The sequence below is a fragment of the Penicillium antarcticum genome (genome assembly GCF_028974205.1).
Source record: "Penicillium antarcticum strain IBT 31339 chromosome Unknown utg000002l_segment0_segment0, whole genome shotgun sequence".
NCBI classification, from domain to species: Eukaryota; Fungi; Ascomycota; class Eurotiomycetes; order Eurotiales; family Aspergillaceae; genus Penicillium; species Penicillium antarcticum.
In genome coordinates, this window is record NW_026695300.1 from 2,555,614 (window position 1) to 2,572,008 (window position 16,395).

Consider the following 16,395-nt stretch of genomic DNA (forward strand, 5'->3'; position numbering starts at 1 on the left):
CCATCTCGGTGGCTCCACGACCCGAGCCGAAGCTTGAGGGAGCTTTCTGTCGTCGTAACTTCGATCCATGTCGCTTTTCTTCTGCTTACTTATCGCGACGAATTCCCAGTTTCATGACCGTGCTACTAGTACTTATTTAGAATTCCCGGTCAACATCTTCACTTCACAAGAACAATGCCTATCCCACACCAAGTTGCTTTCAAACCGCTGACCAAGCCCGAGGTTGGTGTCAATGGCTATGTTGAGCCATCGCCGGGGAAGTCAGAAATACTTCCCAAAGGCTCCGCGCCATTCAATGCTAGGAAACTCGACTCCCACGTTCGCATTGACCATGATGTGGAAATTATTGTCCGAGACGGCTGCCGACTCTACGTTGACGTCTACCGACCAAGGAGCGACGAAAAGGTCCCAGTGATTGTATCATGGTCACCATATGGCAAGAAGTACTCTGCCCTTGACATGATTTTCAATGTCTGCAATTGGTCATGTTGCCTCGAGCGCGGAGATGTGAGCGGGCTGGAGAAATTCGAGGGCCTGGATCCGGCTTGGTGGGTAGCGCGAGGCTACGCCATTGCCAGTGTCGATATCCGAGGAGCTGGCAACAGCGACGGCGATGCGCCCTGTATGGGAACACAAGAAGCCGAGGACGCACACGATGTGATCGAGTCTCTCGCAAAGTTGGCGTGGTGTGACGGCAACGTTGGTATGGCCGGCAATTCATATCTCGCTATCATGCAATGGCACGCGGCTGCTCAGAACCCTCCATCACTCAAAGCCATTGCGCCCTGGGAGGGATCTGGAGGCATCTTCCGAGAGCAATTCTGTCGAGGCGGATGGTTTAACATGAGCAACTATGATCTGATCACCACGCTGGTCATTAAGGGCAATTCTGGGGTCGAGGATGTGGCGGAGATGTACCGTCGGAGTCCACAATCCAACACTTACTGGAAGGATAAGCGAGTCGATATGAAGAAGATCAACATTCCATGTTTCATTACGGGATCCGACTTCAGTCAGATACATACTATGGGCGCTATTCGAGGATGGATGGAGGTCAACACGGATAAGAAGTGGATCAAATGGAGTGGTTACCAAGAGTGGTTCGAGATTTACGCGGTACCAGAGAGCTACCTGGAGCTAAAGGTGAGAGACTCTTAGTTGTATGTCGACTTCTGCGATAATCTCAGTTCACTAACCATAAGCAGGAATTCTTCGATAAATACCTCAAAGGTATTGACAATGACTGGGAAAAGACACCCAAAGTACGCTGGACAACTCTTCCTTTCGGCGACAAAGACGTGACAAGCGACATCGTCCTCCCCGACTTCCCCGTGCCAAACACCGATTATCGCACCCTATATCTTGCTCCAAACGGTAGCCTCTCTCCAGAGCTCCCCAATCAGAGTAGTACCGCCGTACACAACTCAGAGGACCAATGGTCTATCTCGAAATTCAAGCATACTATTGCCCAGCCGAGTAGGCTGCTCGGTCTCCCCAAGGTAGAGCTCTACATGAGCTGCGATGCACTGGATGACATGGTTGTTTTTGTACAGCTGCGTAAACTCAGCAAGGAAGGCAAAGAGCTTGGACAACTGCAATTTCCCTTCAGTCGAGCCCCGGTCGACTCCATGGACGAGATTGCGCAGACAGACAGAGTCAGCTTGACGACCCACCATGGTTCTATCGGCATTCTGCGCGCTTCTCAGCGAAAGATCGACCCACATCGATCGATTCACGTCCAATTTCCATTCCACCCTCATGATGAAGTTCAAAAGGTCCCGAAGGGGGAAGTGGTCAAATTGGAGATTGGCATCTGGGCCATGGGCGTCGACTATGAAGAGGGTGAGAGCATTCAAGTTGATATTATGGGCCAGTACCCCGGTTTCTCTGAGGTCGCTGCTTTCTCTAAGCCAAGACCCGATTATGAGAAGAATAAGGGCGAGCATGTTGTCCACTTTGGCGGCGAATACCCCAGTCGAGTCATTCTCCCATTCATTCAACAGTAGCCTTGTCTGTAGATGATAAAAAGGCGAAGTCATCTCAACAATAGGATGAGCCGGGATCCATAGCTGAGTGGTGATGTTGGGAAGAATAACAGAAGCCCCGTGGCATGACAGAGATCAATTTATTTGTGACTTCCGCAAGGTTTTTAATTCTACAAATGATGTTTCCGCTCTACAACGTGGTATTTCTCCAATTAGAACAAGCTAGCTCAATGGCTTGGTAGTACGTCTGCGAATGGTTTTGTATGGCAACTCAGGTCAATTTGGAATACCGAGGGCGTGAAACGAAAATAGCAGCGTCTTACCACCTCTGTACTAGTCCGGACGCAACTCTGTCAAGTAGACACTTTGTATAATCACTTTCCCTCTGGCAGGGGCTCGGCTCGGTTCGGGTAAAAAAAGCAAATCCGGGGAACTGTGGGGGAGGTTCACCCGCCTCTTGCGGCCAATGCGATAGGTAACCACATGATCAAGTCCACAAGCCGGGCTAGTATCGAGTGAGAACCTTGTAACCTCGCAATCGGAGTGAAGCCCTCACCGGATATTGGGATTAATTGTTCGAAACTTCATATTCCTCCGCAACCCTATCAATCTGTCTCCGATGTCATTACAAAGCAATTTTGGCTCCGTTTATCCACTAGATGTTGCCCCAGCGCATGCGCAACAGAAGCCTATGCCAGCTAGTGGAGCTTCTGCACAGAACAAGCCGATTCGGCTGGCCTTAGCCTGTAAGCAGTGCCGAAAGCGCAAGGTTCGCTGTGACGCAGACCAGCCGAAATGCCGTAACTGCAGCCTCAGAGGGGATGTCTGTGAAACGGTCGATCCCCGAAAGTCCAGCGAGCTCCCTGCCGTCCGCCGACGCGCCACAAAACGCTGGCAGTCGAAGGCTCCACAAAAGGTGTCGAAGGACCTGTCGCCGGCCCAGCCTTCACCAAATACGGTTGCTCTAGGTGTAGTCAGCTCTATAAATTCTGTGCTTAACCCGACCGGCCCTGCTACGGACAGCTTGGTGGGTCAAATTTCGCCGAGTGTGAGGTGCATCTCGAGGAGCGCCGCCATACCCGGGTCTACATCGAGTTCGGCATCCTCATCGTGGCGCACGAATCAAAGTGAGAGATTAGGAGAAGACCACTTTTCATGGCAGTCAAGGGCGTATCAGGAGAGCACTGCTGCTCACGTTCAAGCAGTCACACCAGGGCATGATTTAACAAAGCAGGGCTCAGCCGAGACACCTATGACACCATATGAGGATGTGGTTACGGATAGCACAGAAAGAGTTAAGGTCGGTTTCGACAATTTCCTCTATTGATCTGGAACAAGGCCTAACTTACATAACCTGCAGCATTTGGGCGCGAGTAGTGTACACTGCCTGTTCAATTTCGTCGATCTGCACCTGGCAAGGTACGGCTTCAAACAGGCCGCTTCATCGTTCAAACATGGCATGTCACATACTGAAGAGTTCCATATGCCTCTCGTATCCAAGCTGCCCCTTTTGCCGGACCGTCAAAGCTTGTCAACCTACGTGGATGCATTTTTCTCGCGGTTGTGGCCGCTATTCCCTATCATCGAGCGGGCCAGTTTAGAAGCAGACATAATTAATATCCTTTCCCTACAAGCGACTGGATTTGAAGCTTGGCAAAAAAGAGTTACATTTGCTTATTTGCCTGCACTTGCTTCTATTTACGCAATCATTCACTCGGCATGAATGAGACATGCGGAGATTTAGAATCGAGCTCTGAATACCTGACAGCGAGTCGCAGTCTCCATGGGCATCTGATTGCCATACCGTACGTGACGAGCGTGCAAGCTCTATTTGTTTTGACTCTTGCGATGAGATGTGTTGCTAAGGATGGCCAAGCATGGCATATCGCCGGTCATGCAGCCCGTATGGCCCAGTCTCTTGGACTGCATAAGCCGGCTGCGACAACATCCTCTACACAGGGCTTTACTCTTGGTCGCGAGCCTGAAACACTGCATGAACGGCTTTGGTGGTCTTGTTTTGCTTTAGAGAAGCTAATGCAGCTGGAGTGCGGCAGACCATCCATCATTGAAAGAAGCTATGATTCACTCTCTGTCTACTATACCTTCGACCAAAGGTCGGGCCAGAGTCTCCCATACTTCAGGTCATGGGTCGCGTTGAGTAGCATCATGGGTCGGATATCTAATTGTCTGTACTCGCACAGGTTTCAGGGCGGATCTGCTGAGATGCTCGGCGTGGTCACAAAACTAGACCAGGAGCTCTTGGAGTGGGCAAGCTTGCTGCCGGATCCGCTCAAGCCTTGGAGTACATCTACGGAGTGTGCCAGAGATGAGCAGAAATTAATTGCGACCTTTCTTTCACAACAGTACTACCACGTCAATTTTCACCCAATCTAGCTAGCCAGAGGCAGTACTAACCAAGATCACAGGCGCAGCTCAGTGTCATGCGTGTTGCGGTCATCTTCCCACAGAAAAGTCTTGAGCGAGAGGTGATGAAGAACAAGAACGACTTACCAAATTATTTTCGGCTCTTAGACGGCGCATCAATCTGCGCAAATGCGGCACGATCAATTGTGGCACAGTCGCTTCACCTAGCTGACAGTCGTTTGCGATCAATGCTCCTCGCAGCCTCTCCTACTTATCTAGCCGCAGTAGTGCTTGCTCTCGGTGTCCTACAACAACCTAGCAGCAGGCTTGTCAGATCCGACGTTGAGATTTTAGCATCTGCCACTGAATTTGTTGAGAGTTGGTATCTTCATCGAGGCTTCAGTTTTGCTTTTACTCAGACATGCACTCAACTGCGGGAACGAGTTGTGTCCATCTTCAAACGGCCCGACAGCAGCGTTCAAGATCCTCAAACAGAAACCACAGCCCTGTACGGGTTTGAGACAATCGCCGGCCAACATCGCTGGCCAGACGCCACAAGATCAATTAATCATTCGCTGCCCTCGGGAGGCCAGGGTCCCCAAGGCTTTGAAGCTTCAGATGCAACTAAATTGAGTGCCGACATCTTTGGGAACTTTGAATTTGAAGACCTCTGGACCATGACAGATTTGGACCTTACGATACATCACGAGAGACCATCTAGCGTTGAAACTTGAATTCAGCTTTAGCCAGATTCGCATAGAATATCCCAGAATTGTCATCGGCGCAAACTCTAGTCCATCGGGCATGTATTATGCTGATGATCTTTGACACTCGCTCTTGTTGTAGAATTGTGTGGGCCACAAACCAGGAACATAGATCCATTTCTAAGCCATAGAGTAGTTGGTTTTAGGATGATAGAACTATGCTTTCAAAACAGGTGCTCTAACAGGCTCCGCCCACCTCGGCCCGGTCCACACCGGCTCCGCCCATATCGGCCTTTAGCATAGATCGATCTACATATAAAGACAATGAACAATATTCTGTCTAGACTAGAACAATATCCCGCTATACCGCTCAATAAACCATGCTCTCACTCACGCGTTTCGTCCTCGGTTTCCTGAGCTGTTTATATACCCAGGTCACTGCCACCGCTGATCACAAAGTAGAGGCAATCAACACCAGCTACATCAAAGATTTTCACTGTCCCGCAACTACACACGCGCACCTGATCCAAGACAAATTACAAGCAGCAATGGACAGATTTGCGTACCATTTCTACGTAGAAAAAGACGTCGATGCAGCCTTTAACAAATATGTTGCAAGTAATTACGTTCAGCACGACCCGAATATCCTCGATGGCAGAGACGCTGCTATCGAATCTCTGAGCCCATTGTTTGGCGCGAAGGGAAATACATTCGAGGTAAGTACTACGCGTGGACAATCTATGCAATCGTTTCACTCATATTTCACGAAGATTGCAAGGGTAATGGTTGGCCCAGAGTATACAACAATTCACATCAAGGCATTGACCGACGGTCAGCCACCTTTCAATGTTTTCGATGTCTACAGAACCATTGGTTCTTGCATTGTCGAGCACTGGGACTGTATGAAAGAGATTGTCAACAACACAGCTTCGACTCACCCATACTTTTGAAACGTGGGCTCTACCAAGAGAACAAGGCCGGAAGGGCCTGCGTTTTGTTTGTTACTATAATCTTTGCGAGCATTCGGGTTTTTTTCGGGGCCTCATTAGTCACAATTCAATAAGATGTCGGCTACATGGAAATCCAACCGGCCAGCATGTATGTAAAGCGAGCTAAAACGAGCTAAATCAGTTTAATCGAGGCCATCTTCATCAAGAATTTCAGCCCCATTGATGTGCGATAGACACCTGATTAAACCCCCCAGGGCTGAGTGGGACCCCTTACGCTTAACTACACGTCCATAGGTGGATATCTGCTCGGCTCTCAGCGAACTATGCTTGGGCTAACAATTGGCTGCACGCTAGCCATGTTTCGCTCGATTTATGCTGACCTACAGATCGGCAGCCCACCGAAAAAGACTTCAAAATCTTGGTCCTCATTCACCGAGCAAGCTCTATCGATTTTCCGTCGGTGTTTTTATTGGTCCAAGTAAGCGGCGCGCATCATCATTGGAGATGCCTGGTTCGCCTTGGTCATCCATGGGCTGTGGGACTTGCAGAAAACACAGGATTAAGGCCAAGAGCAACCAGGAGCTAGTCAGGGATGGCCCTCAATCATTGCTAAATAAGGTACATCTGTAGTGTGACAAACAAAAGCCAGACTGCGCGCCATGTTTCAAACGTGGTATTGAATAATTAGGCTATGACGACAAGCTCCGCCTTTTCTTTCATCAAAAATACCGTTGACTCAAGAGGCTCGACTAAAAGCTCCACGGGAATCTCAACAAATCAAATCCAATATGTCAGTCGGGCGTTGCCATTGTCACCGCCACTAGCAGTCGTATGCTCTGCTTCGGTAAATCGAGACCAGACGTTTGGCGAATACAGGAATACGTTCTTCCCCAGCGACATCGAACATGCCCTTATTTGTCAGTCTCCTTAATATTCCTCGTCACCACCTGACTATAGTCATTCGGCGCAGCCCGATTGCAAGGAATACCGGAATCCTCCTGGCCCACAATATTCGTACACTGATAAACCTCATCCTGCAGGGTGGTGCCATACATAGGCAAACCAAGCGTACTATTCACAGACTCAAGCTGAACATTGTCAAACTTGATCCCTGGGCAGGGATGAACATCGGAACAATAAATCGAGGCACCAACATTATACCGCGTCGTAGCCTTGATATTCGACCACGTAATATCCTCAATGGCCATCTTGGACGTGTTGCAATACTTGCCATCAGCCTCGGTATATATACACTGCGAGATCTGGATTGGCAGCGCGACATTCGTCATTTCGAAATTCCGCCAGGTCACGTTCTTGATTAGACCGCTGCCTCCGCCGCCGGCGTCGCCGTTGAGGTTGTTGTCGTCGGCTGGTACGCCTTGCCAGGTCTTGATGAATGCGCCTTCCATGCAGTTGTAGCATTTCACGTCTTCGAATGTGACGTTCTCGACGTAGTCTGGCATGTCGGGGTATTGGCCTACAGACCCGATGGTCATGCCGAAGTTGTCGTAGCAGGTGATGTTCCTGACGTGGAGGTTTGTCGTATTCCCTTTGGCGGCGATGCAGTCGTCGCCATTCTGGATAACGGCGTTTTCGACGAGAAGCGTGTCGCTGTTCCACGAGTCGTAACCGTCTGTGTTGACCGTGCCCCATTGGTCGTTACTTGTGGCGTTGACGTAGAAGTTCGTGATCGAAACGTTGTAACTGTACGTCACGAACGTAGCCCAGAACTGGGGTTGGATAATGCGCAGACCATCCACTAGGAGGTTCCTCGACTCGAAGAATGTAATACTAATCGGACGACCGGGTTGGTTGCTGTGGTTCTGGTTCTCCGTGTACCAAGCCTGACCTTGGCCGTTGTACCAGCCACCATCTGCGCGGAAGGTAACGTTCTCGCCGCCGAAGAGCCAAGCTGTTGACTGATTCTGAAAGACGACATCGTAGGAATGGGAGAGCCAGTAGTCGATGTCTGTTGAGAACCGGAGCTCGCCTTGCAGCATGACGTCACAATTGGCCAAGTTTGTCGTGTTCATCACGGAGTTGATGTTGAATACTCCATCGACGAAGATGACCTCGCCGTTCTGGCCGCATGTTTGGAAGGCTTGGTGGATAGACGGTGCATCGTCCACTGCTTGACCGTCGTGTCTTAAAGACTCCGGGTATAGATAGCAAGTAGCCTTGTCATTGACCATGGTCGTGACTACATAGCCAGCGGCGGTAGTGGCTAGAGCCACAAAGCGTAATAGAAACATAATGCTTATGTTGACAGGGTACCAATCTGATTGGTATTTGTTTTGCTTTTTGGCGTTTGTCTCGGATGGCGCTGTTTCGTCTCCACGAATACACCGGACACCACCGATTAAATACTCCCCGAGGAATCAGATCTTCGCACTGGTCATCAAAGACTGAGTAGACGAAGGACGCGATGTTACGCTTTTCCCCGCGTCGGGAAATGAACTGCCCCTTGATCGCGAATCGGAATCTCTCACGTGATGTACTTGGCGCTATTGGCGCCTTGCAGATGACCTTTGATTGTTCATGTTATGAGGTCTGAGGGTGAAGCAGATGATCGACGTGGGGGTAGACGAAGGATCGTCGCGGGTTCTATATGGAGTTGCATCGCTTCACCACGAGACCCACTCACGGTTTTGTGTCGCGTGGGTTTTGAGGAATGATTGACCCAGGAGGGTTATAGATTGGCGGTGTGTAGGTATAGCGAAGGAAAGGTGCAGGGGTTGAGAGAAGGAGTGATGCTGGTTCAGATGATTTTATATCAATCACGTCTTTGGGTCAGGAACACGAAGGGCAGTTTCGGGAATACAGGAGCACTCTCTACACGGACTAGGGTCGAGCGTAAAGCGAAACGAGAATGCTGACGATCTCGGCTCTCGGCAAAATGTATTGGATCAAATTTATGCTGTTCTATTGGCAGACACATAAAAAGGGGCAACAGACACATGCCCCTATCATTCAAAGTAGTAAGTATAACTATCAAAACCTCGCTCTTATTCGGTCTTTTTTGATGAAGTCTTTGGAAATTTCCGTGTTCGACGGCGTAGCATCTCCACCCGCTCGTCAAGAGTCATGTTGACCTGATCACCAATGGGGATCAGACACTTTGCGAGATGTTCGTAGTTCTTTCTTAATAGGTTAACGGTGATGAAGATATAATCGACGTTCCGGAATACCAGAGCGTCTTCCTCGGCATAGCGATCCTTCTGCGTCAGGAAGGCGACGGGGTGATCTCTCCAGTGACGGCGGGGGTTCAGGTGGTGGGAAGTGTGGTATCCATCGTTGAAGGAGAACCGGTTACTCTGTTACTTGTCAGTGCCGTTTAAATGATACGGTCGCTAGGAGAAACTAGGAGAAACTTACCGGAACATCAATCAAGGTGATACTCGACAGATAATCCGAATCAGGGTCGGAAGGATCCACGAAAGCATGTTGTCCCCAGTTACCAACCATCAAACCCAAACGCATGACGGTAAGGGGAAGCAGGAACACGAACAATGTTGCGCGGGCATTGACATAGTTGAAGAGAGTGTAGAGAGCGACATAGTTGCTCAACTCCCAGAAGGCACACCGCAACGCGTACTTTGTCTGGCCCTTGCGGAAGAAGTACATCGGGAGCTCGAACCAGATGAAGAAGACAAAGCGGCCCACATAGCAGAGGAAGTCAGGGACACTATCGCGGTCATAGTACATCGTCGTGCTCAGATCTTCTTTGCCATTGCCCTCGACATGGTGGTGCTTGATGTGGTGGTAGAAATAGGAGTTCCATGTATGCCCGAGCATGGGGTCAAGCACGTAAGGGAAGATCGTGTCGAATAGGTGGTATTTTGACGACAATACTCCGTTCATGTGGATATGTTGATGCTTCATCAGGGTGAATGCACCGCAGTAAAACAGTTGCATGAACCAATGCACGAAGCCATGCAGATAGGAAAATCGGTAGAATAGCAATATGGCACTGGGCACAATGGTGGTGAAATAAAGAATGAGATGTGTTACCACAACCACATCGGTCTGAACGCGTACGACATCTTTCGCCCAGTTGATGTAAGGCGTCAGTACATATTTCTGGATAGGTGTGGGCAGCTTGGCCCGCAGCAGAGGCAGATCCCAGAGTTGGAAGACTGTTGGATCAAATTCGGCATGAGACGGATCATTTAGATGGTGAAGCTTCTGAATAGTTTCCTTCTTGGTGAGGCTGTCCGGCGTCGCCGTTGCCTGATCTAGATGGTTGTTAGCGTGTTACTTGATCCGCACTGCAGGGAGCTGACCGTTTGAATCGGACTTGGGCACGATGGCATCGATCACCAATCGATCCTGGAAGGTGAGCTGAGGATCGGTGTATGTGGATGGATCCATATTTCAGGCGTGGCTGTTGGCCTGGTGTTGGGATCGAATGCGGGGGCTAAGGCGTGCCGATCCAGAGAACTCCCGAAAAAAATCTACTGTATGTTCCTAAGTAAATTCTGGAAATACCAGCGAAGTAATAAGAGCCAGAATGTGTCTGTAAGCTGTCCCCAATGTCAAGACAACGCGTCAGGGGCGCGAAGAGATTTCGGGAGCCTTGGAGTGGGTCCAGGATTGTTGTGTTGTGAAGCATCATCCGAACACTCTATAGCCGTTAGAGTCATATTTCCACCGTTTCATTTCTGTAAACTGTCTCTTTTATTTAAAAGCTAATCTCAGAATATACATGCAGCTTTTCCCTGTATCTAAGGGGTGCATTGAAAGCCCCTGAGAGAATTACCCCTAAACATGCCATAGAATCGTATGTTCTATTAATACCCAGTACTCGTTCTAGCCCGTTGCGGTATGCACCTCTCACATTGCAGTCCAGTATATGTAACAAGAACGCCTAGACATGTGTGTATGTGCTTGTTGATATGTAGAAGTTATGCAAGTCCCTGATCGGAGGCTTTGAAGTCCTATCAGCGCGACCGTGCCAAGACTTCTATCCAAATCGTCCATTGACAGGAGCCCCCATACAAGATCTAGGGTTCAATTGCAAGTTAGCCACTTGAATTACAATTACCGGAGCTATCTCACAAAACTTTCCGTATATTGTTGTACAATGATCTCAACTTGCCACTCACTGTGATAATTGTCCTTATACACGATGCGCAGTCGTGAACAATAATAACAGTATAACTCGACACTGTCCGCCCACTCAATACTTCATATAATTGATTTATTTTTTATAGTAGTTATTGCTCGGTCCATTTAATGGCTTCTACATGTAGCTCTCATAATTGGAGCGTAAGTGTCGACTCGATCCGATAGTCTTCCATGTTGCGTTACCTCTACATGCCCGGAGGAAGGGATAGACTATGTCCTCGAGGTCCTCGGGTCCGCAATTCATCTTTCTTGCCACGGGCACGGGTGGCATGTTGTCACAGGGCGTTTACGGTAGGCCGCCGATCGCGACGACCTGCACCATATTTGTGATGAATTAGAGTTAGTTCTATGAGATTTCTGCGATGAGCACCGCTGGGTTAAATGTCTATCATACTCGCCTAAAGACTTAAAGCCAAATTTCGAAGGCAAATTAACTTGTGGCTGTGCGACATGTATCAACACCGACAGGTTTTCTCACTATGGGACATAGCATACGCATGAGGATGCACATAGCACAATAGTTGGCAGTTGACAAGCTCGACAAAAGTGTTGGATCAACAGAATCATAAAGCAAGAATGTGATATCGAAATGAAGGTAAGTTATGGCTTTTTGCCTCAGGCCCCTATGCAGCCTTACCGACAAACTATGACTTCCGAGTCTTATAGCATCAGTCCTGTGAACCTAGCCTATTTTCCCTTAATTGATGTCTCAGGTATCTTCAGGACCCTACAGCAGTCTTCTGCAGTCTTCTAAGATGTAGTAGGCATCCAACTCGGGTGTCACCGCAAGCGATGCTAAGAATAGGGAGGCGAACTTAGGAGTCAGGTCCAAACCGAGAATTTGCGAATATCTTCAAAACCAAGGAACGAAGAACATCATAATCTCATTTTAAATATTGTCTTTGTGTAGATGCGACCCTGTGCTTATGACGAGTATCATGAGATCAGACATATGTCGCTTTGCCAGCCACCTCTAACAGTTTTCAGTAAATGGTCTATGAACAAAGCGCAATGTCTCAAAAAGCCCTCCGAATAGGTTGCATCTGACCCCAAGAAACTTCTCAATATCAAGAAATTAGGCTGAAGACCAAACTAGATACTTGAGGCTGCAGAAAATGTCTCACACCCCCTCCATCGCCAATCCTTTAGTTCGCAACCCCAGGGCCACTAAGCCTGGATGGAGTAAGATTTGCAATGCCTCCACACACTACTGATGCAACTCTCAACAATCCCAAGCCATCGACATCATTGCCATGGGTGATCAGCATGCGGGATGTCTCATTAACTGGTGATTTCCCCGGGTTGAGCAGACCGTAGATTGCCGACTGGACGAGGCTATACAGAATGAAGCTCGGAAGAAGTTGCCAACACCCAAAGATGAGAAAGCAGCAAGGAATTGTAGAATAAACCAAGTGTCCATGCGGTGTGCAGCATCTCCACAGTAGCTGCACTAGAAAATCGTCGAAATCGAGTATTGGCATAAATTCAGACTGTTCCTCCTGTCGATCGTGTTGCTTTTCGCTTATAAGCTACCAATCTTTCCCAACCACCTTAAATCTTCAACCTTCCAACCTTCAACTTCCCATTCTTCAACCTTTCAACTTTCACCTTCTACCCTCAAACCTCACTCTTATTATGAAGTTCCTCGCACCTCTTCTCATGCTAGCGGCCTCCGCCATCGCTGCCCCAGTCGCCAAAACACCCAAGACCTTCCACCTAAAGACAACCAGCGCCACCAAGGCCGAACACAACGACCTCTACGTCTATGGCTACCACACAGGCGCCGGCCTGAACGACGCAGTCCTGACCCAGGACGTCGGCACCGCCAGCTCAGCCTACCTAAACGGCACAAACGTCGTCTTCGACTACAAGACCGAATTCCCGTGGGGGATGATCGCCGTTGGCAATACAAACTATGCCTGTGAGTTCTGCCCGCACCCGCCGTCCCCGGACATATCCGTGTCTCCCTTGGAACCATCGCCACCCTCGCCACCCGAATGAATCACTGACTTTTGCACAGCATGGCAACCAATTCAGATCAACGCTGGTACGGGTACCGACGGGTTCTCCATCGACAACGGTCTCTTGCAATGGTCCGAGGATATGGGCTTTGGTGGCTGGCTCGGTAAGTTATTTTATGTTTTGGCTCCACGCTATCCACTTGGCGATCATGTCGAAACTAACGTGCACAACAGTTTGCGACTGGTTCCACAATGCGCCTCAGCTCTTCTACTTGTACAAGTACTACGACCCGATCATTCCCTCCAGCTGCAGCAAGGTCCAGGTGAAGGTCGAGTACCCCAAATAAACGGGTATTACTCGGTCGCGCATGGTATTGAAGGTTCCCCCCTTTTTGGCACGTCTTTTTCACGTCACGTCTCTTCACGATCTCATCTAGAAGCATAATGTCTACCTAATGGTGTTTTTTTGAACCTCTGCGAGGTTTTCACAATAAAAATGGAAATATCCAGCAATTGAAATCATATGCTTTGGTTCTATGTACATCTTTTTTGCTCGTTCATCATGGGGGATATCAATAATGCTAGGTAGCCACAGCTACAGCGTAAATCATGTTCAACGTAAAGCCTTTCTCTCTTTTTTGTTCGGCGCCCGCTGCTCATGCCACAGCCACTTCACCAGCAACAGGATTCTCATAATATCGCTTGTCCATGCCAGCCTGCAGGCGAGCCTCCTCATTAAACGGCCCGCGGATCGGTCCGCGGAAATGCTTCTGCACATTCGATCGGAAGACCTGAACGGGGTCCGTTCCCTCCTGGGCACAGATCCACGTTAACCACCGGTGACCAGTTGTAACATGCGTGATTTCATCATTATGGATGATCTCAAGTGATTGCACACTATCCGCATCACCAGCTTTACGGAACTTCTCAATGGTCATAGGATTGACATCAAGACCGCGGGCTTCATGCACAAGAGCGATAATACTGATTCTCGCGCGGAGGTCGTAAGCCGTCTCCGTCGCAGAGTACCAGAGACTGTGATGCACAGGCAACGAACCAAAGCCAGAGCCGAGTTCTTCAAGTCGAGTGCGGAGGAGGGAGAAGTGCTTTGCTTCATCGCTGGCGACTTTCAACCAGTCGTGGAAGAAGGTCCGCGGCAGTTGTTGTTCTGTGCCTTCTGTTTGGAAAGTCGCGAATCGAATGCAAATGTCGATTGCTAAGTCGATGGCCCAGAGTTCGATATTGGCTAGCGCATGCAGCATGGCAACGCGGCTCTTCAAGGTCCCGCCCCGACCAGCCTTCGGCATCGCGCCCGGGTTGACGGTCTCCAGGTCCTCCCGTGGCGGTTCATCTGGTGGAAGCACTGTACCCTGACCAAGCGGCATAGGCGAGTCCGAGGTCTCTCTTTCGGCGAAAATAGTGAACAGATGCGTCGTGAGTTCAATCTTGTGTTCCGGGTTGGCAGTATTAAGGACATGTGCCGCCCAATCGCACAGCGTAGCGTCGTCGTCGAGGTATTTCACCATACCGGGGTCTTTGGGTGTCAAAGTTAAAGCTGCAGCTGCAGCAGTTACAGCCGCAACAGCAGGCGAATCCGAAGGGCGCGAGTGCTTCAACTTGACCTTCTCACTAACAGGCTCGACCTTCTCCAACCCAACAACCGCGCCATCTTCAACAGGGAAATCCAAGGCAACGAACTCGCCGCTCACATCAACGGGAAACGTACAAGCCTTGATCCCAACACTCGACTCGCCAGTCTCTACGTTGAAATCGTATGCGTGCCACGGGCATGATGCGACATATGCGGAGTCTTCAATGTCGACTTGGGAATCGGCCATCGGCCCGCCGGCATGCGGACATTCGGCTTCCATGGCATAGTAGGACCATCCATCGCTTGTCTCGTTGGTTTTCGGGTTTGATGGGTCGATTGTTGGGAGGCGGAACAACACGAGTTTCTTGCCGGTTGTTAGGCGGATCACATAGCGCGCCTGTGTGAAGTCGGATAATCGCCCGCAATTGATCCACATCTTTGGTCCTTTGTGTTTGTTCTGTCCTTGGGAATTGGTGGAAGGTGAGAGGGTCGTGGGTTGATTTTATCGATCACGTGCTGTTATCGGTGTTTGCCCCACTCTTGTGTTTGTTGATGAGCGTTCCGATGTTGGCTCCGGGGCTATCTGTTTCCCGACTATAGAGTCAATTTCAGCTCTGGTTCAGCTCTGCAGGGATTGGAAATTTGATTACGCCCGTTTTATGATCAGTCGAGAGATCATCAGACGATCCTGTGTTTATCCATGTGGCTTGTGGGGACCTCATCAAACTCACAATTTGAAACCTAAGCCCGGCCCGAAGTAAAAGAAAAACATAGGTGAGAAGAAGCAAATATATGTTCAATTTTAAAAAGTACAGATCTAGACCTCTATTTTGTGGAAGGTGATAGTGCTACAAGGATTCAGAATTACAGTAGTGTCTTGGCTGGAAACAACATTTTAAGAGGCGTTCAAGCTGTTGGACAGGTCTCATGGATCCCTTGTACTGCAATTTTGGGTTACAGAAAAGCAAATTATGTAAATATGAATTTTTTACAAAGCACGTGTACTACGCCTATACGTATATTGGTACTGCTGTGTTTTCGTTCAACCATAATACACCATTACACGGCACACTGAACATGTACAGGAAATGTTGAAGTTAATGCTCAATTCCTTAAGATATCAAGGCATGTATATCGCAGTGTCAGTGATAATTAATGCATGATCTACTACTATTCTATTTGTTGCAATGTAGACAACTTGTTATACCAAGCAAGGCATTTGAATAATCAACTATGAAATTCTCTACGAATGCGCATACAGCATGGTTCTCATTGAAGATTTGGCAGTCGATATGCAGTGTGAATTCTCACTAATATGTATAGTGTGTAATACGGTCTTTACCCGAAGTGGGTGATCTATACAAAGAGACTCTGAGCAAATGCACATGGCTTCTACCTAAAGCATGTGGTAACTTATGTGGGCTGAGTATACTTTCAATACGGCTGGTGAGTTTAAACGCCCCCCACCCCCTCGAGCCAATGCTAACTTCATCATTACTATCACTATCAATTTCGATTTAACTTCACTATTTAGCTCACTGTTTAGTTCACTGTTTAGTCTACTACAAATTGACTGTCAAATTTACTACTATTCCATTTTTTTTTCCATTATATCTTACTACTACGTTCACTGCCAGTTCTACTGGTTATGCTGGTGTTTATTCTACTATATTGTCGATTCCGCTACACTTTCTTTTCCACCCTTTGTTCTAC

The 16,395-nt window shown here is 48.8% G+C and overlaps 7 protein-coding genes across 7 annotated transcripts; 4 read left to right on the top strand and 3 right to left on the bottom strand.

The window, feature by feature from the left end:
- Window positions 1-174: 174 nt before the first annotated feature.
- N7508_001944 (CocE/NonD family hydrolase) lies at window positions 175-2,006 on the top strand (the record flags this gene model as incomplete). The annotated part of the gene is made up of 2 exons (XM_058460010.1): window positions 175-1,143; window positions 1,206-2,006. The coding sequence occupies 2 exons, from the start codon at window positions 175-177 to the stop codon at window positions 2,004-2,006; spliced, it is 1,770 nt and encodes a 589-aa protein (XP_058323542.1).
- Window positions 2,007-2,604: 598 nt separating this feature from the next.
- Window positions 2,605-5,083, top strand: N7508_001945 (uncharacterized protein; the record flags this gene model as incomplete). The annotated part of the gene is made up of 4 exons (XM_058460011.1): window positions 2,605-3,285; window positions 3,346-3,404; window positions 3,764-4,358; window positions 4,412-5,083. The coding sequence occupies 4 exons, from the start codon at window positions 2,605-2,607 to the stop codon at window positions 5,081-5,083; spliced, it is 2,007 nt and encodes a 668-aa protein (XP_058323543.1).
- Window positions 5,084-5,433: 350 nt separating this feature from the next.
- N7508_001946 (nuclear transport factor 2 family protein) lies at window positions 5,434-6,003 on the top strand (the record flags this gene model as incomplete). Its single annotated transcript, XM_058460012.1, has 2 exons — window positions 5,434-5,769; window positions 5,824-6,003. The coding sequence occupies 2 exons, from the start codon at window positions 5,434-5,436 to the stop codon at window positions 6,001-6,003; spliced, it is 516 nt and encodes a 171-aa protein (XP_058323544.1).
- Window positions 6,004-6,914: 911 nt separating this feature from the next.
- Window positions 6,915-8,255, bottom strand: N7508_001947 (uncharacterized protein; the record flags this gene model as incomplete). Its single annotated transcript, XM_058460013.1, has 1 exon — window positions 6,915-8,255. The coding sequence occupies one exon, from the start codon at window positions 8,253-8,255 to the stop codon at window positions 6,915-6,917; it is 1,341 nt and encodes a 446-aa protein (XP_058323545.1).
- A 753-nt stretch (window positions 8,256-9,008) lies between these two features.
- On the bottom strand, window positions 9,009-10,374 carry N7508_001948 (fatty acid desaturase; the record flags this gene model as incomplete). Its single annotated transcript, XM_058460014.1, has 3 exons — window positions 9,009-9,317; window positions 9,379-10,238; window positions 10,287-10,374. The coding sequence occupies 3 exons, from the start codon at window positions 10,372-10,374 to the stop codon at window positions 9,009-9,011; spliced, it is 1,257 nt and encodes a 418-aa protein (XP_058323546.1).
- A 2,391-nt stretch (window positions 10,375-12,765) lies between these two features.
- On the top strand, window positions 12,766-13,438 carry N7508_001949 (uncharacterized protein; the record flags this gene model as incomplete). The annotated part of the gene is made up of 3 exons (XM_058460015.1): window positions 12,766-13,051; window positions 13,151-13,255; window positions 13,326-13,438. 3 exons carry the CDS (start codon window positions 12,766-12,768, stop codon window positions 13,436-13,438), a joined length of 504 nt encoding a protein of 167 aa, XP_058323547.1.
- A 309-nt stretch (window positions 13,439-13,747) lies between these two features.
- Window positions 13,748-15,118, bottom strand: N7508_001950 (Rieske [2Fe-2S] domain protein; the record flags this gene model as incomplete). The annotated part of the gene is made up of 1 exon (XM_058460016.1): window positions 13,748-15,118. One exon carries the CDS (start codon window positions 15,116-15,118, stop codon window positions 13,748-13,750), a length of 1,371 nt encoding a protein of 456 aa, XP_058323548.1.
- Between the last annotated feature and the right edge of the window lie 1,277 nt (window positions 15,119-16,395).